This window comes from Budorcas taxicolor, chromosome 16, assembly GCF_023091745.1.
Source record: "Budorcas taxicolor isolate Tak-1 chromosome 16, Takin1.1, whole genome shotgun sequence".
NCBI lineage: Eukaryota > Metazoa > Chordata > Mammalia > Artiodactyla > Bovidae > Budorcas > Budorcas taxicolor.
The window spans coordinates 61,322,251-61,345,278 of NC_068925.1; the positions used below are offsets into that span (position 1 = coordinate 61,322,251).

At 47.2% G+C, this 23,028-nt stretch overlaps 1 protein-coding gene across 1 annotated transcript; it reads left to right on the top strand.

The window, feature by feature from the left end:
- Nucleotides 1–1,122: 1,122 nt before the first annotated feature.
- TOR3A (torsin family 3 member A) lies at nt 1,123–22,284 on the top strand. Its single transcript, XM_052654233.1, has 6 exons — nt 1,123–1,426; nt 2,741–2,854; nt 3,457–3,722; nt 5,314–5,492; nt 20,825–20,949; nt 21,478–22,284. Exons 1-6 carry the CDS (start codon nt 1,159–1,161, stop codon nt 21,732–21,734), a joined length of 1,209 nt encoding a protein of 402 aa, XP_052510193.1. The 5' UTR covers nt 1,123–1,158; the 3' UTR covers nt 21,735–22,284.
- Nucleotides 22,285–23,028: the final 744 nt, after the last annotated feature.

Below are 23,028 nucleotides of genomic sequence, written 5' to 3' on the forward strand. Positions count from 1 at the left end.
GCCTGAGACTGACTTTGGTTGAAAAAAAACGTTGAGTCTTCTAGGAGAAAGATGTCTTGAAATCAAATTGTCCAAGAACTTCCAAGAGACCTGCTTTATTTATACTGTGAAATGAAATCTCAAATATTATCAGTTAACCCTCCATGAAAGTTACCAGTAGAGAATTATTTCCACAGTCTTAAAACTTGATTTTTTTTTTTTTTTTAAGAAACCAGGGTAAATACTAGTCATTTTATCAGCATGAATTCACCAGTTTCTTCCAGGACAAGATGGCTCTTAGGTCAGTAGCTTCAATAACAGGTGATCTTTGAAAAAAATGCAGTAAGCACTTGGGAAATCCAGCAAGCTTGTTACATGCTCACGTTACGGAGAAGAGAGGCCCAGAGGTCTTCTGCCAGCGGTGTCTTGAAAAGCTGTTCAGTCACAAGCATTTCAAAATTGCAAATTTAAGCCCAGAAAGTGCATTCAGTACTCAGCCTAGCTTGTTTTCAACAGGCTGTGATTACATTGACATGAGACCTCTTGGTTTTTCCATGACTCGGGGAGTTTCCCAAATCGAAATATCTCCAGTCGAGCCCATTAGCTTCCCCAGCTGTGGAAACCTGCTGACTGCTTGCTGCTCTGTTTCATTTCCCTCTGTAGCGAAGCCAGGCCCAGGGCTGACTTCCCCTGGCTAACTCAAGCTCCCGGTGAGACGGTTGCCCGGTTTCATTTAACAGGTTGGCAGGAAGTTGATCTGCAGACACAGGACAGGGCACCAGTGGGAGCCCGTATTTCGTAGCCCTCAGGCGGGCCACCGGAGCCGAACGAAAGTAACTGGGTGATTGACAGTGGCCATTTCAAGGCCTGACTTCAACTCCTTTGCAACCACGATCACCCAGAATAGACTGCTGCCTGGCAGCGAGGCCCCAGTCGGCTGGGCGGCGCCTGCAAGTGGCCTCGGCTTGCAGTCTCAAGAACCACTCGGTTTCGGTTCCGGGCGGAACCGGTCTCTTCCCTGGGTCACCTGGGAGACGAGCTCGGCCCGCCTGCAGTTCCCATGGCAACGCCAATCCCCGGCCAATCCGGGCCTCGGAAGTACGGGCGCCCGCCCTCAGGCCGGGACCCTGAAAGGGCCGGGAAGGCCCAGCGGTGGAGGGACCTGCTGCCGGCCTGGTCATGCTTGCGGGCACAGAGCGTCTGCTCTGGCTCCTGCTTCTGTCGCTGCTGCTGCCGCCCCCGAGTGCGTGGGGACACGGCGGCCAGGCAAGGCCGAGGGAGGGAACCGAGGAGGCAGGCTCGGCCGGGGCTTGGCTGGCCTTCCAGGGCCTGCGGGAACGACTGCGGGCCGCCGGCGCGCTCTCCAGACGCTACTGGGCTCTCTTCAGCTGCCGCGTGTGGCCTGAGGGCTGTGGGAAGGATGAGGAGGCGTCGGCGCGGCCCCCGGGTAAGACCCTCGGGCTCAGGAGGGCGGGAGCGGGCGGGAGGGATGCGCGAGGCCCGCTGGGATCCGGCCGCGGCGTTCAGAGCCTCGCGCCTGTCCCGGGCCGTCGCGATCACCAGCCTTTCGGCCGAGCTAAGAGCAGGGCAGCCTCTTCGGAACCAGGAACCCTCATCACTTCCGCTGGCGCTGCGTCCTTATGCAGACAAACGGTCCTGGCTGCACTCCCCGCCCGTTCCTGGCTCCTCCAGACACGGCTTACACTTCCCTGCTGTCTCCGAACCTGCCCTGCCATTATTCCAAGGAGCTGCTCTTGCCCACATTCTTGATGACTTTGAGGAAAATCCCCAGTTGGGCACTCCCCCCAGGTACCTTGTCGTCCTCCTCAACTGCTTACAGAAGCTGAAGCTGGGCTACCAGTCCCCCAGACCTGAGTTCTGAAGCCGAAGCTGGGCTATGAGTCCCCCAGACCTGAGTTCTGATTTATTCTCTGTCACTGATAAATTGTGAGGCAGGGTCGTCAAATCAATGTCCTGGCCCTGGTGGTCTCAGACTCCTAGCAGTGGATGTCGTTAACTCTAGGTTCTGTAGTGATGATCCTGCAGTAGTGCTAGAAACATCTTTCATTTAAATTAAAAGTTCTTTTTTGGGGGGTGGAGAGGAGAGCAGGGCCTCCAGACATGAGGGATCTTAGTTCCCCAACCAGGGATCCAACCTATGCTTCCTGCATTGGAAGTACAGAGTCTTAACCACTGGACTACCAGGGAAGTCCCTAAATCAAAAATTCTGAATTCCAGTGAATGGTTTTTGTTTTGGTTTTGCCAGTGCTCAGTATATTCAAATTGACATCTGATAGAAGAATGGAGCCTGGCTGGCTACTGTCCATGGGGTTACAACTTAGCGATTGAACAGCAGCAAAAGAATTGAGACACTTGGGGTTGGCCGTGATCAGATGATTCTGCAGTCCAGAGCAAGTAGGAAGCATGGCAATCACGTTACTGTTAGTCTCCCTCGGAGACCGCAAACTCCTTGCAGGCAGGGCCTGGGTAACTTACACTTTGGCACAAAATAAGATTTATTGTTGAGTAAGTTGAGCTTTTGCTGCAACTAGAGCTGCATCTATAGCAAGGCCATCTACTTCCTCATACTAGAGATGCCCACCTGAGCCCATTCCCAGGTGCAGTGAGAGGAAGGCCCAGGGCAGAGCGGTGGGGAGTGGTTCTGGAGAGAGGACGGAAGAACCACTCCAGTGGTTTGAAAGGAGGCAGTGTTCAGCCCAGCCTGGGCTCCATTCCTGTCTCACAGCTCCTCCTTTTCCAGGCTGGAGCTTTGCTCTGCTGGGCCAGCAGTACCTGGATATCTTGAGCACGTGGTCCTGCAGCTTCTGGGACTGCTGCGACAGAGGGGACTGCAGGATCATCAACAACTTCACAGGTTAGACCTCACGTGGCCCTCAGGGCCAGGAATCTTGGGAGGGGGGCGGGCAATTCAGGAGAATGCCAAGGCATAGGGCCCCAACCTCAGTCTGCCCATAGCTGGCAGCATGGTAGAGACCCTCCCTGTCTCCACCATGCCTCCCATACCCTGCACCCTCATGGCTGAAAGAAAGGCCTTGGCAGAGGGCTTTGGCCACATTAGCTGCTTCAGTAGGTGTTGGCTGAATTGAATTGAAATGAATAAAATAAGGGGGTCTCCATAAAATATTTAGGGGGTCCTGAAACTTCCAGGCAGGAGCAACTTCATGGTAGTGGGGGGCTGGGTTCCTCCTCCAGACAGGACTCTGCAACCCTACTAGGGGGGTGTCTTCAGAACCTTCAGAAAGGGTGAAATCAATGTGGATTTCTCAAACTCTTCAGAAAATAGCACTGAATCTCTTTTACTGCAAGGTCTGCCCAGTGGCTTCCTGTCGTGAAGTCCCCAGACAGGATGGCTCCCACCTCAGAGATGGTCAGTGGTGCTCACTCTCAGCCATCCCCAAGCCTGGGGGGGATGCATCTGTGTGCCCCTGCTCAGCGTGGCCTCTTCCCCATCCCTAGGCCTCGAGGCGGACCTGCGCGTGCGCCTGCACGGCCAGCACCTGGCCCAGGAGCTGGTCCTGACGGCGGTGAGGGGCTACTTAGAGAGGCCCCGGCCGGACAAGGCCCTGGCTCTGTCGTTCCACGGCTGGTCTGGCACAGGCAAGAACTTCGTGGCGCGGATGCTGGCAGAAAACCTGTACCAGGACGGGCTGAGGAGCGACTGTGTCAAGGTGTTCATCTCCACGTTGCACTTCCCTCACCCCAAGAATGTGGACCTGTACGAGGTGAGGCCGGCCGTGCTGAGGAGCTTGGGTGAGGGCTTGGGCCCGACGGAGGCCTGGGCAGCCGAGACACAGGCCTGGGTGCTGGGAGAGAGGCTGAAGCCAGCCCTGGGTGTGGGGGTTGGAGGACAGCAGGGCAGGAGGGATGATGCTGTTACCCTCAGAGACAGCTACTCAACAGGTGAGGCCCAAGAGGGCCTGAGCTTAACCAGAGAATCCATATGTTCAATTTGTAAACTGGAGTGGAAGTGCCTCAGGAAGTGTGAAACAAAGCAAGCAAAAGCTTTATCGTAATCACCCCACATGGTGTACTTCCTTCAAGCTGTTCCCCTGTGCTCTTTAATGTCTTTATAATTTATATTGGACAGAAAGTTGCATGTTCCACAATTTTTTTTTAAAGAGGCTTCTCATAAGTGGTTTTTCCACGGCTTCCCAAAAGTACTCATTTCGTGCCACAGGTGGACTCATCACATACAAAGAGTTTCTGCTGCTCTGCTATATTGGGTTTTGTTCATTCAGACATGTTAGCCATGCAATGACCAAACCCCCCTGCAGCCTGCCAGAGGTGACTGTGTCTGGCTTTGGCTTTCAGTTTCAGTATTTGGAGTGTGTTGACCTGGGAAGATTACATAACTTTGAGGACAGATTGCCATGGCAGTTTCAGTGTGGCCTGGCAGGGCAGGCTGCGGGTCAGGACCCCCAAGAAAGAGCTAGCTGGCTTTGCAGTAAAACACCTGTGACTCTCAGCCTCCCCACTGTGGAAATTGACACGTTTACACTCTCACACCCACACACTGGGGAGATGGGGCTGAAGTCAAAAACCAGGAAGGCTAGAGATAGATGGAGATTCTGGGCTCTGCTCTAACACCTCTCCCTTGGGGAGGGAGGTGGGAGGGATGTTCAAGTGGGCGGGGACGTGGGTAAACCTCTGGCTAATTCATGTTTGGTAGAAACCAACACAATACTGTAAATCAATTATCCTTCAATGAAAAATTAATTAATTTTTTAAAAAAAACACCTCCCCCTGGGGTAGGAGCTGGCCCTGTTCTCCTGGGGAACTCTGCAGAGCAGCATCGTTTCAGTCCAGGACTTACTATCCTGCCTGGGGTGGGGAATCCCAGTTTTGAGTTGGGTCTCTTGGGCACCAGGCTGGGCTGAGATCTCAGGGAAGAAGCTGGTGGGTGCTCTGCTCCTGGGAGTTCAAGACAGGGCTGCCTCTGAGCACCTGAGCCTGTCTCTACCTGTCATCCCTGTGTGACAGCCTGACTGCTACCCATGGTGGGGGTGAGTCAGCAGTTCTGGGATGGAACCTCATCCTGGAGGGGGGAAGCAGGGCTGGGGCCATTTGCCAAGGCCCTTTCCCAGGCTGGCTCCACTAGTTGGCTTTTCAATCTCAGGGTGCAGGAGAATCACCTGGGAGGCTTGTTAAAGGAGGATGGCCTAGCTCCATCCCCAGAGGTTTAGATTGGTGGTTCTGTGGTGGAAACCAGCTCCAGGTGATCCACTGTAGACACCCTGGGAAAACCTCACTAGGGCCCTCAGGGTCGGGAGGTGCCTCCCACTGCTTCCCAGCAGCTCCCCGTATTCTGTGCAGGAGGAGCTGACGGACAAGATCAGGAAGACGCAGGAGCACTGTCGCCAGACCCTGTTCATTCTAGACGAGGCTGAGAAGCTGCACCCAGGACTGCTGGAGGCCCTCAGGCCACACCTGGAACGCCAGGCCCCCAGCAACCGCAGAGCCGAGTCCAAGAGAACCATCTTTCTTTTTCTCAGGTAAGGCCTGAGAAACAGAAGTCAGAAGGACTGGGTGAGGGGAGGAAGAACCCTGTCCGGGCAGTGTGTGTGCCAAGCTTGGGAGCTGAGGGGGGTGGGGTGGGGTTCATGCTCTCCTAGGCTGCCTACCCTTTTCCGCAAAGGAAACCAACACAAACTCCAGGAGAGAAAACAGAAGCCCAGCTGCTTGGGTGGCAGCAAGGGTGGGGAGCCTTAGGTCTCCTGCCCTGATTCGACCAAACACTTCTGAAGGACTCTGACCCCACCCCCACCACCAGCACAGGCCAACCAACTCCCGGGACAGCCTGGGGAAGACCCAGCCATCCCTTATCTGGCCTCCTCCCTGGTTCTCAGGATCGGGAGGCTCCCTTAGACTCCCCAGTTAGTACATGGCCTCCTGAGGGAGCGATACTGGGAGTCCCCTCTTAGATGGACATTAAGTGGTTTTTTTAAATTGAGGCATGATTGACATATTAGTTTCAGGTGTATAATTGATTTGCTATTTGTTTATATTGTGAGCTGATCACAATAAGTTTAGTTAACATCTGTCACCATCGGTTCAGTTCAGTCGCTCAGTCATGTCTGACTCTGCGACCCCGTGAATTGCAGCATGCCAGGTCACCATACATAGTTATAAAGCCTTTTTGATCCTGTGATGAGAACTTTCAAGGTGTACTCTTCTCAGCACCTTCCAAATATGCAATGCAGTATTATTTACTAAAGCCACCATGCTGTACATTACATCCCCATGAGTTACTAGTTGAAGTTTGTACAGTATTCATCTTATGTTTTCTGTCTTTCTGACCTATTTCACGCAGCATAATACCTTCAGGATCCACCCATGTTGTTGCAAAGAGCAAGATTTCCTTCTTTTTAATGGCTGAATAATATTCCATTATATATGCATTTTTTTTTCCTTTTCCATTCATCTATTGATAGACACACTTCATTTCTTATCTTGGCCATTGTAAATAATGCTACAGTGAACATGGGGGTACAAATATCTCCTTGAGTATTTTCATTCTCTTCAGATAAATATCTAGAAGTAGAATTGCTGGATCATGTGGTAGTCCTAGTTCCTAGTTTTAATTTCTTGAGGAACTTCTGTACTGTTTTGCATAGTGGCTGCACCAGTTTACACTCCCACCAGTGATACACAGAGGTTCCCTTTTCTCCACAGCCTTACCAACACTGGTTATTTCTGATCTCTTTGATGATAGGCATTCTCCCACGTATGAGGTGGTATCTCATTGTAGTTTTGATTTGCATTTCCCTCGTGATCACTGATGTTGAGTACCTTTTCATGTCTCTGTTGACCACCTGTATGTCTTCTTTGGGAAGATGTCTATTCAGAGCTTTGTTCATATTTTCATTAGATTATTTTTTGCTGCTAAGTTGCATGAGGTCTTTATAGATTTTGAATACTAACCCCTTATCAGGTATATGATTTGCAAGTATTTTCTCCCATTTGGTAGGTTTCCTTTTTGTTTTGTTGATGGTTTCCTTTGCTATGCAGAAGCTTTTGGTTTGATGTAATCCACTTGTTTATTTTTGTTTTTGTTGCCTTTGCTTTTAGTGTGAAATCCAAAAACATAATTGCCAAAACCACTGTCAAGGAAATTACCACGGATGCTTTCTTCTAGGAGTTTTATGGTTTCAGGTCTTAAGTTCAAGTCTTTAATCCATTTTTTTCTTCATTTTATTTTATATTGGAGTATAATTGATTAACAATGTTGTGTTAGTTTCAGGTGTTCAGCAAAGTAATTCAGTTATACATATATCCTTTGTCAAATTCTTTTCCCATTTAGGCTATTACAGAGTATTGAGCATAGTACCCTGTGTTATACAGTAAGTCCTTGTTGGTTATCTATTTTAAATATAGTAGTGTGTACATGTAAATCTCAAACATCTAATTTATTCTGCCCCCCCCCACCTTTCCCCTTTAGTAACCTTTAGTTTGTTTTCTAAGTCTGTGAGTCTGTTTCTGTTTTGTAATAAGTTTATTTGTATCATTTTTTAATTCCACATATAAGCAATATCATATGATATTTGTCTTCATCTGACTAATCTCCAGATCCACCCAAGTTGCTGCAAATGGCATTATTTCATTATGTAATGGATGAGTAATATTCCATCATATACACGTATCAGTCTTCTTTATCCATTCTTCTGTCAATGGACATTTAGGTATGTGTTATTTCTGGGATTACTGTCAGATCTAGTCCCTTAAATCTATTTCTCACTTCCACTGTATAATCATAATGGATTTGATTTAGGTCATACCTGAATGTTCTAGTGGTTTTCCCTACTTTCTTCAATTTAAGTCTGAATTTGGCAATAAGGAGTTCATGATCTGAGCCACAGTCAGCTCCTGGTCTTGTTTTTGTTGACTGTATAGAGCTTCTCCATCTTTGGCTGCAAAGAATATAATCAGTCTGATTTGATATTGACCATCTGGTAATGTCCATGTGTAGAGTCTTCTCTTGTGTTGTGGGAAGAAGGTGTTTGCTATGACCAATGCATTCTCTTGGCAAAACTCTATTAGCCTCTGCCCTGCTTCATTCTGTCCTCCAAGGCCAAATTTGCCTGTTACTCCAGGTGTTTCTTGACTTCCTGCTTTTGCATTCCAGTCCCCTATAATGAAAAAGTCATCTTTTTAGGGTGTTAGTTCTAGAAGGTCTTGTAGGTCTTCATAGAACCATTTTAGGAATTTGGGTGCATGTATGTTTATAGTTATGATCTTCCTAGATCTATCATTCATCTTTACATAGTACCTTTCTTTGCTCTTGTAACAGTCTTTAAAGTCTATTTTGTCTGATATGAGTATTACTACTCCAGCTTTCTTTTGATTTACATTTGCATGGTATACCTTTTTCTATACCCTCATTTTCAGTCTGTATGCTTCCCCAGATGTGAATGTGTCTCTTGTAGACAGCATATATATGAGTCTTGTTCTGTATTCAGTCTGTCTCTCGGTTGAAGCATTTAATCCATTCACGTTTAATTTGGTTATTGATATATATGTTCTTAGATTTTGTTAATTGTTTTGGTTTTGTTTTGTAGGTCTTTTTTTCTTCCTTTCTTCTTTTGTTCTCTTCTCTTGTGATTTGGTGACTAACTTTAGTGTTGTGCTTGGATTTCTTTTTCCTTCCCTGTGTATCTATTGTAGATTTTCAGTTTGTGGTTACTATGAGGTTTTGGTATATTTACAAACAAGAGTGTTTTAAGTGTTCCTGGTCTTTTAGCTTTTATATGCATTTCCAATATCCTGCATTTGTACTCACCTCTTCCCATGATTGATGGTTTTGGTATCATATATTTGTGTGTGGGTGATTTCCTACCTTTATTGCATGTTTGCCTTTACCAATGAGCTTTTTCCATTTGTAATTTTCTTGTTTCTGGTTGTCACCTTTTCTTTTCTGCTAGAGAAGTTCCTTTAGTATTAGTTGCAAAGCTAGTCTGGTGGACTGAATTCTTAGCTTTTGCTTGTCCGTAAAGCTTTCGATTTCTCCATTGAATTTGAATGAGCGGCTTGTTGGGTAGAGTATTCTTGGTTGTAGGTTCTTCCCTTTCATACTTTAAATATATTGTTTCACTCCCTTCTGGCCTGCAGAATTTCTGCTGAGAAATGAGCTGATAACCTTATGGGAATTTCCTTGTATGTTGTTACTTTTCTCTTGTTGCTTTTTGTATTTTTCATCGTCTTTAATTTTTGTCTGTTTGATTATTGTGTTTCTCAGCATGTTCCTCCTTGGGTTTATCCTGCCTGGGACTCTGCACTTCCTGGAATTGGGTGACTGTTTCCTTTCCTCTCTTAGAGAAGCTTTCAGCTATTAATATTCTCTCTCCAAATATTTTCTCAGGTCCTTTCTCTTCCTGTTATCCTTCTGGGTCCCCTATAATGCGAATGTTGCTGCATTTAATATTGTCCCAGAGGTCTCTTAGACTGTCCTCTTTTCATTCTTTTTTCTTATGTTTGATGGCAGTGATTTCCACCATCCCGTCTTACAGCTCACTTATGTGTTCTTCTCCCTCAGTTATTCTGCTATTGATTCCTTCTAGTGTATTTTTATTTCAGTAATTGTATTGTTCATCAGTTTGTTTATCCTTTTTTAAACTTTTATTCATTTTTCTTAAGCTGCACTAGGTCTTTGTAGCTGTGCACAGGCTTTCTTTAGTTGCAGTGAGCAGGGGCGACTCTTCATTGCAGTGCACAGGCTGCTCACTGCAGTGGCTTCTCCTGTTGCATAGCAAGGGCTCTAGATGCATGGGCTTCAGTAGCTGTGGCAAGTGGGATCTTCCTGGTCCAGGGATCAAGCCTATGTTCCCTCTATTGGCAGTGAATTCCCAGCCACTGGAGCGCTGAGCAAGTGCTGTTTGTTCTTTACTTCTTCCAGGGCTTTGCTAAGCATGTCACGTGTCTTCTAGGTCTGTGACCCCATGCTGTTTCTAGTGATTCTTTTTCTTGGATTATCCTTACTGTCATTCCTCTGAATTCTTTTTCAGATAGGCTGCCTCTCTTCACGTCACTTAGTTGTTGTTCAGGGGTTTTAATCACGTTTCTTCATCTGGGACACATTCCTCTGTCATCTCATCTTGCCTAACTTTCTGTGATTGCAGTTTCCATCCACAGACTGCAGGGCTGTAATTCTTGCTTCTGCTGTCTGCCCCCTGGTGGATGAGGCTAATAGGCTTGTGTAGGTTTGAGGCTTGTGCCCTACTCTTGGAGGTCACACACAAGGTTTCATGTGCACCGGGACCCAAGGAAAAAAGCAGGGACTTCATAAAAGCCTGGGCAAGGCCTATCAGCTGATATTGGAGGGCCTCCTGCAGAGGCGGAGGGTGGCTGGGGCTCATTGCAGGGACAAACACCATTGCAGTGGTAGTTCTGGGGAGTATTCATTGGTGTGAGCCCTGCTGGAAGCTGCCATTTTCTCACCAAGACCTGGCTCCACCCAACTGGCTGTAGGCTCCAATGCTGGGACATCTCAGGCTGATAGGGTGGGAACACTGCCCCACCCATCAGCAGACAGACTTCCTAAAGTCTTCCTGAGCATAGAGCTACCTGCTAAACACCTTGACACTTTGACATGGCCCTGCCCACCAGAGGGATAAGACCCAGCTTCTGTTTCCCTCATTAACATTTAACATTGAAGTCGCTCAGTCGAGTCCGACTCTTTGCGACCCCATGCACTGTAGCCTACCAGGCTCCTCCATCCATGGAATTTTCCAGGCAAGAATACTGGAGTGGGTTGCCAATTCCTGTGCCCAAATGCCACTGGAATCAAAGACAGATTATCTCGTGTCTCCTTGTCCCCGGGCTAGGGAGCCTGACCTGAGGCTCAGAACTTTCCTGTGGGAGAACTTCAGTGATATAATTATTTTCCAATTTGTGGATCACCCATTCAGCCAGTATGAGATTTGATTTTATCACAGTTTTGCTCCTCGGACCATCTCATTGTGCCTTCTTCATCTTTGGATGTAGGATACCTTTTTTGGTAGGTTCCAGCATTTTTCATCAATGGTTGTTCAGCAATTAGTTGTCATAAGTGAGCTCATGTCCTTCTACTCTACCATCTTATCTCCATCTTTAATCCATTTTGAGTTAATTTTTGTGTATGGTATAAGACAGTGGTCCAATTTCATTCTTTTGCATGTGGTTTCCTAATAAATTTATTGAAGAGACTGCATATTCTTAGCTCCTCTTTTGTAAATTAATCATATATGCATGGGTTTATTTCTAGGCTCTCCACTCTATTCCATTTATCTATGTGTCTGTTTATATGCCAGTACCATACTGCTTTGATTGCTAAAGCTCTAATATAGTTGGAAACGTAGTTCACGTGCTGGGAGTCCCCTCTTCAGTTCAGTTGCTCAGTCGTGTCCGACTTTGTGACCCCATGAATTGCAGCACACCAGGCCACCCTGTCCATCACCAACTCCCAGAGTTTACCCAAATTCATGTCCATCGAGTTGGTGATGCATCCTCTGTCGTCCCCTTCTCCTCTTGCCTCCAATCCCTCCCAGCATCAGGGTCTTTTCCAATGAGTCAACTCTTCGCATGAGGTGGCCAAAGTATTGGAGTTTCAGCTTCAGTCCTTCCAATGAACACCCAGGACTGATCTCCTTTAGGATGGACTGGTTGGATCTCCTTGCTGTCCAAGGGACTCTTAGAAGGGTGTTAAGTTTTCAAGTCAGCATATGAGTTGAAATTTAAGTACAAACTACCCTTAAAAATTCCCAAAGTATAAACAGTTGGAGGATAGTTGCCCATGAAGTCCAACATGGCCAATTCTTTCTCCAGCCTTGGAAAGTCTGTTTCTTCACTGATCATGAGAGGAAGTCACTGGCCTGGAATTCAGGGTATAATGTCGATGAAAAGCTTTCCAGCTCCTGTGTTGAGATTTGCAACCTTACAATGTAAGACTGATCACTTTATAAACACTGCACTCCATTTCCTGTTTTGCTCTACTGTGTGCCACAGGTTCTGGAAATGGCTTTGCAGAAAGTGAATTTTGAAATCAAGTGTCCAGCTGTATCTTTTTATGGCAGCTCCAACAGAAAGTCCTCCCCAAGTTCTAGTAGCAGTCAAGTTTGGGTCCCTTTTGGCCCAACTTGAATGCATCACAAGCAGCTTCTTTTTTAACAATTATTTTTAATTGAAGGATGATTGCTTTACAGTATTATGTTGGTTTTTACCAAACATCAACATGAATCAGCCATAGGTTGACCCATGTCCCCTCCCACTTGAACATCCCTTCACCTCCCTCCCCATCCCACCCCTCTACGTTGTTACCAAGCCCTGGTTTGAGTTCCCTCAGTCATACAGTAAATTCCCATTGGTAATCTATTTTAGATATGGTAATGTATGTTTCCATGTTACCCTCTCCGTACATCCTACCCTCTCCTTCCTCCCCTGCCAGCCACGTCCATACGTCTGTTCTCTGTCTCCATTGCTGCTCTTCAGATAGGTTCATCAGCACCCTCTCTCTAGATTCCGTATATATGCATTAGTATATATTTGTTTTTCTGACTTACTCCACTCTTTATAATAGGCTTTATGTTCATCCACCTCATTAGGACTGACTCAAATGTGTTCTTTTTATGAACGAGTAATAACTCCAGGAGTTGGTGATGGACAGGGAGGTCTGGCATGCTGCGATTCATGGGGTCACAAAGAGTCGGACACGACTGAGCAACTGAACTGAATATCCCATTGTATATATGTTCCACATTTCTTTATCCCTTTATCTGTCGATGGACATCTAAGGTGCTTCCATGTCCTAGTTGTAAATAGAGCTGCAGTGAACATTGGGGTACATGTCTTTTTCAATTTTGGTTTCCTCCGGGTATAAGCCTAGTAGTGGGATTGCTGGGTTCTATGATGATTTTAATTCTATTTCTTTAAGGCATCTCCACACTGTTCTCCCTAGTGGCTGTACTAGTTTGCATTTCTACCAACAGTTTAAGAGGGTTGGTTCCCTTTTCTCCACACCCTCTCCAGCATTTATTTTTTGTAGACTTTTGGATAGCAGCTATTCTGACCAGCATGAGATGGTACCTCACTGTGGTTTTGATTTGCATTTCTCTGATAATGAGTGATGTTGAACATCTTTTCATGTGTTTGTTAGCCATCTGTATATCTTCTTTGGAGAAATGTCTGTTTAGGTCTTTTGCCAACTTTTTGATTGGGTTGTTTGTTTTTCTGGCATTGAGTTGTATGAGCTACTTGTATATTTTGGAAATTAATCCTTTGTCAGTTGTTTCATTTGCTATTATTTTCTCACATTCTGAGGGTTGTCTTTTCACCTTGTTTATAGTTTCCTTTGCTGCACAAAAGCTTTTAAGTTTAATTCGGTCCCACTTGTTTATTTCCATTACTCTAGGAGGTAGGTCATAGATCTTGCTGTGATTTATGTCCTAGTGTTTCTGATCTTACATTTAGATCTTTAATCCACTTTGAGTTTATCTTTGCGTATGGTGTTAGGCAATGTTCTACTTTCTTTTATGCACAGCTGTCCAGTTTTCCCAGAAGCACTTATTGAAGAGACTATCTTTGCCCCATTGTATATTCTTGCCTCCTTTGTAAAAAGAAGGTATCCATAGGTGCATGGGTTTGGGCTTTCTATCTTGTTTCATTGGCCTATTGGAACATATGAATTGTGAGATTTTTTGTTCTAGTTCTGTAAAAAACGCCATTGGTAATTTGATAGGGATTGCATTTAATCTGTAGATTACATTTGGTAGTATAGTCACTTTCACAATATTGATTCTTCCAACCCAAGAACATGGACTCTCTCCATCTGTTTATGTCACATTTGATTTCTTTCATCAGTGTCTTACAGTTTTGTCTCCTTAGGTAGGTTTATTCCTGGTATTTTATTCTTTTTGTTGCAGTGGTAAAGGGGATTGATTCCTTAGTTTCTCTGATTTTTCATTGTTAGTATATAGGAATGCAAGTGATTTCTGTGTATTGATTTTGTATCATTGATTAGCTCTAGTAACTTTCTGATGGTATCTTTAGGGTTTTCTATGTACAGTATCAGGCTTCCCTAGTGGCTCAGATGGTAAAGCATCTGCCTGCAATGCGGGAGACCTGGGTTGGGAAGACATGTCGTCTGCAAACAATGAGAATTTTACTTCTTTGCCAATCTGGATTCCTTTTGTTTTTCTTCTCTGATTGCCATAGCTAGGAACTTCCAAAACTATGTTGAATAATAGTGCTGAGAGTAGGCCCCCTTGTCCCTGAGCTTATAGGGAATGCTTTCAGTTTCTCACCATTGAGAATAATGTTTGCTGTGGGTTTATCATATATAGTCTTTATTAAGTTGAGGGAGGTACTTTCTATGCCCATTTTTTGAAGTTTTTTTTTTTTATCATAAACAGGTTATCTAATTTTGTCAAAAGCTCGTTCTGCATCTATTGAGATTATCATATGGTTTTTATCTTTCAGTGTTAGTATATCACACTGACTTGTATATATTGAAGAATCCTTGCATCCCTGGGATACACCTGACTTGATCATGGTTTTTGATCTTTTGAATGTGTTGAATTGTGTTTGCTAGAATTTTATGGGGATTTTTGCATATGTTATCAGTGATACTGGCCTGTAATTTTCTTTTTTTTGTGTTGTCTTTGTTTGGTTTTGGTATCCGGGTGATGGTGGCCCCATAGAATGAGTTGGAAAGTGTTCCTTCCTGTGCAATTTTTTGGAAGAGTTTTAGAAGGATAGGCATTAGCTCTTGTCTAAATATTTGCTAGAATTCACCTATGAAGCCATCTGGCCCTGGGCTTTTGCTTTGGCGGAAATTTTTGACCACAGCTTCTATTTCAGTGCCACAAGCAGCATCTTGCATTCAGTGGAAGTCAAACCACTCCTCCCTGCCATCACCCTCCCCCTGCAGGCCAGTACATGTTCACTTGGGGATTTTCCCCAGCTTTAGGGGACCCCTCTGGTGACTCAGCTGATAAAGAATCTGCCTGCAGTGCGGGATCCCTGGGTTGGGAAGATCCCCTGGAGAAAGGGCCAGCTACCCACTCCAGTATCCTGGCCTGGAGAATTCCATGGACTGTATAGTCCATGGGGTCACAAAGAGTCAGACACAACTGAGCAACTTTCACTGTGAAGAGAATTAAGGGGTCTGGTTTTCCCTCAAGGCTTGGCAAGTATGAAGGAGTGAGCTGGGATTTTGGTCTGTAAGTAACACTGGTCTGTTACTAACATTGAAAGATAAAAACCATATGATAATTTCAATAGATATAAGTAAGGCTGACAGGATCTGCAGTGCATTGTGAAGGAGGGCACAGGAGCCTCCAAGGTTATTTTAAGAGGAAAGCAGGGAAAGATTTTCTGCTGTGGTTTGAGTGGTTCAGAATTAGGAGGCAAGGACAGTAAATTCTTTGAATTAGCTCTCCTCCTCAGCTGTGTATTACCCCCTTTTGAGGCAGCCTGGAAGTATGGATCTCTTCCTGTTGTGAATTAGGTGGGGGCTCCAAAATGCAGGGTCAGATAAGGAGTCATCTTGGATCCCCAAGGCTTCTCCCCCCAAGCCCTGACAGGGGTGGGGACCCAGAACCACTGCTGCAGGAGGTTCTTCCTTCAGAATGGAAGGAAGCCTGGAGCCCGGCCGCCTCGGGTGCCCTTTCCTGTTGCAGGGATCCTTTGCCGTTGTGCGTAGCTTCTTCCCCCTCCGCTGCCTGGTTTCTTCCTCCTCCTCGGCTGAGCCCACTCCTGCCTCCTAGCAATGGCCGTGGCCAACCTTTCCCCAACTTAGCCCAAGGTGCCCAGACACTGGCTTTTCCACCAGTTCTCGACATAGAAAAACTCACCCTCACTGGTGGCAGGATTTCCTAATGTGACCCAGGTGACCCTGCTATCTCTAGGCAGATGTTGTAATATTTTAGTCATTGACCTGCCAGCACTGCCCTCGTCTAACCCACCGCCTGCCCTTCCCCCCATTACCCCGGCCTCTGTGCCCTGTCCGAGGCCAGAGGGTCCTAATGAGCAGACAGATGGCAGAGCATGGGCAGGGTCTGGGGAGAAGCTGCCCCCCACCGGGCCTACTCTGGCAGGGGATGCAGAGACCCTGCTGGCCCTGGAGGAGCCTCTGAGCCCCTTGGGGAGGAGGACGCACAGTGGTGACAGGAGGCGAGGACATGGCCTCCAGTTCCATTGACTCTGATGTGGGCCCAGCCTCTGAGAGCCCGTGGTGCCCAACAGGCCTGGGTGGACTGTCTGGAGCCTGAGGGCCAGCCAGACTGACCCTGGGGCTCAGCACCTCTAGACCCCATCGGGTGTTCTGGTGATGGGCAGGGGATGACTGTGTCTCTGGATTTGATTTCTACAGTGACCTTACCTATGTGGTGAGGACTCTTACATTTGAAAGGAAAGCACTGATGATGTAAACAAATCACTGGTGTAAGGCTGGCGGTTTAACCCTGAAACAAACCCTGAGCGTGCTGTTGGAAGTGCTAGTGGCTTTGCTGGCCCCCTGCAACGTGGTGGTGTCTGAATGTAGAAAGGAGGCGGCAGTTGAAGCAGGGAGTGTCGTGGGGAGTGTGGGTGCAGCCAGTCACCCCAACCCTCAGAACCAGTCTGGCCTCTGGGCCTGAGGGCATCAGGGCCCCTGGCTGGGTACCAGAAAACTACCATTGACTACTTTTGCCCATTTCTACCAAGTATAGAGGCTCTGGGAATGGTGTCACAGGGCTGGGCGGGCACACGGAGCTCTGAAGATCAGAGCCACAGTCCTCCCACTGAAGCTATAAAGTGAAGAGAGTTAATACCTGCTCTCTTTGGGCTGTTGTCAGGAGAAGAATGGATAGAAAGGGCTTTAAAAATTAGAAGAACTATACAAGTGTAAACTGTTCATGGAATCAAAGGCCTTGTACCCCAGCACACAGGAAGTACTCATGGAAAAATGTCTGTTGACTGACCATCGAATCTAAGGTGACCTAAGGAGGGCTTCTTAAATCATCTGCCTCAGGTCTGTCCTTTTACAGATTAGGAAACGAAGGCTTGGGGAGATAATGCTCAAGTCGAGTTTGTGGCTCTTCTTTAGGGAAGACTTAGCGGTCCAGGCTGGGGTTAGCGAGCACGGTTCTGGAGAATCCTTTGAGTCCCATCCTCTGTGGTCTTAGGACTGGTAAGACCACAGGCTCTCCCCTCCCAGAGCCAGGGCAGAGGGCGCATCACTAGGGGGGCCTTCCGTCCCTCGTCCCTTCAGAACTCCCAGTCCACAGGTGACCTGGGAGGATGTGCAAGGGAACTGAAGCACTGCGAGGGCAAGCTCTGTTAAAAAGTATAATGTTGGGCTTGGGTTGGAATAGAAAAGGGGCCCCGGTTATGTACTGGTGGGTGAGATAAAGCCAGAAACATGGAGGGAGAAGAGAGACCCTTGGCTGTGGCACTAGAGGAGAAAAGTCAGAAGGGAGGTGGCGATCTCAGACGTCAGGTCAGGTGGCCCTCTGGGTGCAAATGGGGACGGCACTGGAGTCTGTGCCCCTGGCGCTGAGTGAATCCTGGTCCTCTCCCCTTCACCCTGGATGCCTGCCCTGCAGCCTGTGCACGTGTAGACCTGCCTTTACCTCCCGTGAGTTATGCAGGATGGGCAGGTCTCGCCTCAGCTGATGTAGTTGTGGTCTGGCGTGTACAAAGATGACCTGCCCAGTAGGCCTTCCTATGGGAAGAGGAGGACCGCAGCTTCAGGAAGTAGAGGAGAGTCAACGTAAGCAGCTTTCCTACCTGCAGAGGTCAGAGGAAGTCTGGCTGAGCAGGAGACAAGGGGTGGGGATTCCCCTCATCCGTGCCAGGCCTTCCAGCTGGGGGCCCCTGGCCTCGGGAGTAAAATGGAGCTGTAAGGGGCACACTGGCCCCTACAGGAAGGAAGACTGCATCCCTTGGCAGGAAAGGATGCCTGCCCCAGGAGGTGTCCTCCTTGTCTATCGTGGAGGCAGGCAGGCAAGCAGAGAACCACCCAGCTCCTCCTCTGTGTCCCAAACCCAGCCCCCAGGACACACTCAAACGCTGAATGAGCAGACAGATGAGCTAACGTACCTGAGTGTCAGCCACTCAAGAGTTTGATGAGGACAGAATGGAAATATTGGCTCTTTGCTCTTTCCCTTGCCTCCCTGCTTCCGTCACTCATACTCCCTCACTGTACTGGGCTGGAGGGGAAAGCAGGGCAGAGCTCGGTTTGGGTAAGGAGCTAGCAGAAGGCCTGGGAGGGGACCTGAGTACTGTGAAGCAGACAGGAGGACGCCAGGAGCGGGGAGCATGACCTGCCGCCAGCTCCTGGCTTCACGTCCTCCTTCCCAGCTTCTCCTCTCTAAGATTTCCTCTACCCCTCATCACTCTAACTCATTCCTCTTTCCTGTGTTTTAGACCCACAATTCCAGTGAAATTACACAACACTCAAGGGCACAACATTCAACCATGTGCAAATCCAAGCTGGCATCTCCACTCTTCTCTTAAAGCGCACTTCTGCTGAGCAGGCTGCGGGCCACTCCAGGCAGACACTTGTTTCTCTTTGGTGACCTCCTCTGTCTTACTTCTCATGTCCATCAGTTACAGGGTCCTCTCAGTTGTGCCTCCTACACTAACTTTAAACCCTTCTCCATTGCCTTTATCATCTCTAAACATGCACTATGGCACAAAGCTCCCTGACTAGCTTTCTCTTCAATCCAACCACTGTGGGCCCGGGAACAATCTTATTAGAAAGTAAAGCCGATCAGACCACCTTGTTACCCTGTACCCTTCAACGGCTCTCTGTGGCCTATAAGCTAAAATCCACGTGACTGGCTGACAAAGGCGTCATGCCAGCCTCAGCCTGCCTTCCATGCCTCTGCTCCACACGCCTCTCCAAGCAGCTTGCAGCTCCTGACCCCCACAAGCCCTCTGACCATCCATGCCTGGACGTGTGCCCTTCCTGCCTCACGTCTGATGAGCACTGCGGGGTCTGTGTGTGCCCAGAACCCTCCTCTGCCCTCTGAAGTCTTATTCCCAGGCCCCAGCTGCCCTGGAATCATACACATGGGCCTCTCCTTCCATTACAGAAGTCAAGGGAAAGACCGACATCCTACCATCTTTGTGCACTCTGCATATAGGACAGTCTCAGTGTTGGTCAAAAGAGAGCAAGGCAGGGAAAATGGATGACCAAGCAGGACAGTGCCTTTTCTGTACAGACTTGTGTTGTGACAAGATTTCCTGGGGGACGGGAGGCCCAGGCCCCTCAACCTCCTTTCTTCCAGTCACCAACGGTTCCAGTGATCAGACTGTGCATTTGGAAGCCAAATATAAAAATAATGAAATCTAAGACATGAGACCATTGAAACTCCTTGAAGAGAACATAAGCAAAACGTTTTCCAACATAAATTGTGGCAATATATTCTTGGATCAGTCTCCCAAAGCAAAAGAAATAAAAGCAAAAATAAACAAATGGGACCTAATCAAAATTAAAAGCTTTTGCACAGCAAAGGAACCCATCAACAAAATGAAAAGACAACCTGCTACAGAAAAGAAGAAAATAATCTGTAAACAATGTAACAAGGAATTAATTTCCAAAATATATGAACAGTTCATACAACTCAATAACTACCCCCCCGCAGAAAACTGGCATGTGTGCATGCTCAGTTGTGTCCAACTCTTTGTGACCCCATGGACTGTAGCCCACCAGGCTCCTCTGTCCATGGGATTTCCCAGGCAAGAATACTAGAGCGGGTTGCCAAGTCCTCCTCCAGGGGATCTTCCAGACCTAGGGACCAAATCTGCATCTCCTGCATTCCAGGGGAGTTCTTTGTCACTGAGCCTCCTGGGAAGCCCCCCGAAATGGGCAGAATACCTAAACTGACCTTCCTCCAAAGACATACAGATGGCCACAAACACATGAAAAGATGCTCAACATCACTAATTATTCAGTTCAGCCCAGTCGCTCAGTGGTGTCCGACTCTTTGCGATCCCATGCAAATCAAAACCACAATGAGATATCACCTCATATTGGTCAGAATGGCTAGCATTAAAAAGTCTACAAATAACAAATGCAGGAGAGGGTATGGAAAAAACGAACCTTCCTATATACTGTTGGTAGGAATGTAAATTGGTGCAGTCAACTATGGAAAAGTCTGGAGGTTCCTTATAAAATTAAAAATAGAGCTACCATCTGATCCAGCAGTCCCACTCCTAGGCACATAGCCAGAAATTATGAAAACTGTTTCAAAAAGATACATACACCCCAGTGCTCACAGCAGCAGTCTTTACAAAAGCCAAGATATGGAAATGACCCAAATGCCCATCAACAGATGATTGTTTTAAGATGTGAGGAACACACACACACAATGGCACATTACTGACCCATAATGAAGAAATATTGCCATTTGCAGGATGGACCTAGAGAAGATCACACTAAGTGAAGTCAGTCAGAGAAAGACAAATATCCTATCACTTATATGTGGAATCTATAAGAATTATTCTATGTACAAAACAAACAGATCCATAGATGCAGAAAACAAAGATGTGGTTACCAAAGGGAAAACAGGAGGTAGGGAATAAATATTAGGAGTATAGGATTTACAGATACACACTAGTGTAAATAAAAGTTAAGCAACAAGGATTTACAGTATAACACAGCAGTCGATATTCAATATCTTATAATAACCAAAATGGACAATCTGAAAAAAACAGTATATATATATATATATAACTGAATCACTTTGTTATTCAGAGTGATTAGTTTGAATCACTTAGTTTCACCTGAAACTAACCCAACATTATTTATCAACTCCAATTTTTAAAAAACCCACCAACAGAATCTATTAACAGGACTTGTCTCTTTCAGTAACCTTGGGGGCAATATCATCAACGAGGTGGTCCTGAACCTGCTTAAGGCTGGGCAGTCCCGGGAAGAAGTCAGGGTGGAACACTTGGAGTCCCGCCTCCAAGCTGAGATTGTGGCAGCCACAGGTAAGTGACTGCCAGCCTTGCAGAACATAAGCCTCTGGTGAGAGGGGAGGTAGAGAAAAACGTGTACGTGCTGGAAGTTGTGCTCATGAGACAAGACAGGGTACTCAGGACCACAGAGGCGCCATATAATATTCTTGTTGTCAGCTTGATGTAGGCATGAGGAAAGTCCTTTTCTGAAAACTATTCCTTAGAAAGGGAATAGTTGGCCTTGGCCATACAGACCCCTTGAAGAAGAAAAGTCTCACTATGTGAGTCTCAGTGGCTCAGCCTCCAGTTGTAGGCAGGGCCGCTGCACCTCTGCCTTCTGCCATCAGATGAAACCATAGCCTGGAAGGCACACGCAATCTCTCCCTCTCACACGCCTAGTTCCTCTCGGCCCTCTCTCCCTGAAGGGAGACACAGTTGCATAGTTCTTGACACAGACTTAAGACAGCCTTCCCGGAGTTGCCCTTAGGGTGGGGGAACACCTCAACTCCAGCTGGGCTCAGCCCCAGGTCAGAACTCATGTAACCCTGCTCTTGATTTCAGACAGTGGCTTTGGGCACAGCCGTCTCGTGAAGGAAAACCTGATTGACCTCTTCATCCCCTTCCTGCCACTGGAGTTCCGTCACGTGAGGCTGTGCGCACGCGACGCTTTCCTGAGCCAGGACCTCCTGTATACAGAAGAGGCCCTCGATGAAATTGCTAGGATGATGGTGTACGTCCCCAAGGAGGAACAGCTCTTCTCATCTCAGGGATGCAAATCTATCTCCCAGAGAATTAGCTACGTCCTGCCTGAGGGCTAGATGAAAACTTCCCGAAGCTGCCTTCCTTCCTCTAATGGACCCTGGGCTGTCGTGGCAGCACACTGTCCAGGACATAAGGGGTTGGAAGGGCAGGCTAGCAACCGGCAGTCACGAGCACACAAGCGGTGTGTAGAGGGGAGGCCTTAGATCAGAGATAGAGCCAATGCTTAAGATCACGTGGTGCCTTAAAGAGCCACATTCCGAAATGTGAGCCAGCTGGTTGGGGGAGGTCATGCGGGAGAGACATCCCAAGGATTTATTAGCATCTGCCTGCAGATGCCTGGCCTTGGTGTTGGGGCTGAGGCTACAGTATGCTCAGTGACAGAGAAGGGGAAGACTAACTTCTGCTTACCAGTGGCAGGGGCTGACCTCATGTTTGCAGGCTGGTGGGTGAGCTTTCAAGTTGTTATTCCCAGAGGAAGGCTGAGCAGCTTCTATCTGTGAGCTCAGGCCAGAGCTCAGAATAAAGGACACAGGGGAAGTTTTTTTTTTTTTTTAATCAGTATAGGTGAAGATTTCTTCTGCTCTGCAGATTTTTAAGACTTAAATTAGTGACCTTAACATATGTAAAGATTAAAATTTTGTATTTTTTTCTAAAACCCTCGGCTTACTTACCTTCTTATTGAGCCCTAGTAATCATGCTCCCGCAGCAAAATTACATGTGCCAGGTGGTACGGATGGGGACTGGTGGAGACAGGGTGTGTGCTGGCACCCAGAGCTGACAGGGGGGTCACCTGCTCTGCCAACTTAGCTCTGTTTGCTGCGGGACCACATCAACTAAGCCAGGCTATTTCTGCCTCTTACTGAAGAGGCCTCCGCAGCATCTTGCCCTTATTTATGAAAACAGCACTCCTGTGCTCCCAGCTTTAAAGTCGTCCTTGAGGACCGAATGGCATTGTGGGCATTGTGCCTCTAGATACACAGGAGGTGCTCACCGTTTTGCGCCTTCCCTTGGTTCTCCCCTTCTACCACACTTCTGGAATCACACACGGCTTGCTTTCGTGTCATCACCTCAGGTGGCCCTTTTATTTACAGTCCTCCCCACCCTCTCACCAGTAGCGCGAGTAAAAGGGAAACCCTTCTGGTTCTCTCCCATTTAACAATTACATTAATTTACTCCAACAGCTGCCCCAAGGTTAGGAGCACCTAGCCTGAGCCACATTTGATACCCAATCAATACACAAATGAATGAAAGGAGCTTGGTTTTGCACCATCCATGGGACAGAAGTAAACTTGGCCTAACTGCACAATGAAATGGGGGGTCAGTCTTAAGCGCCTGTCTCAGTCTAGAGCA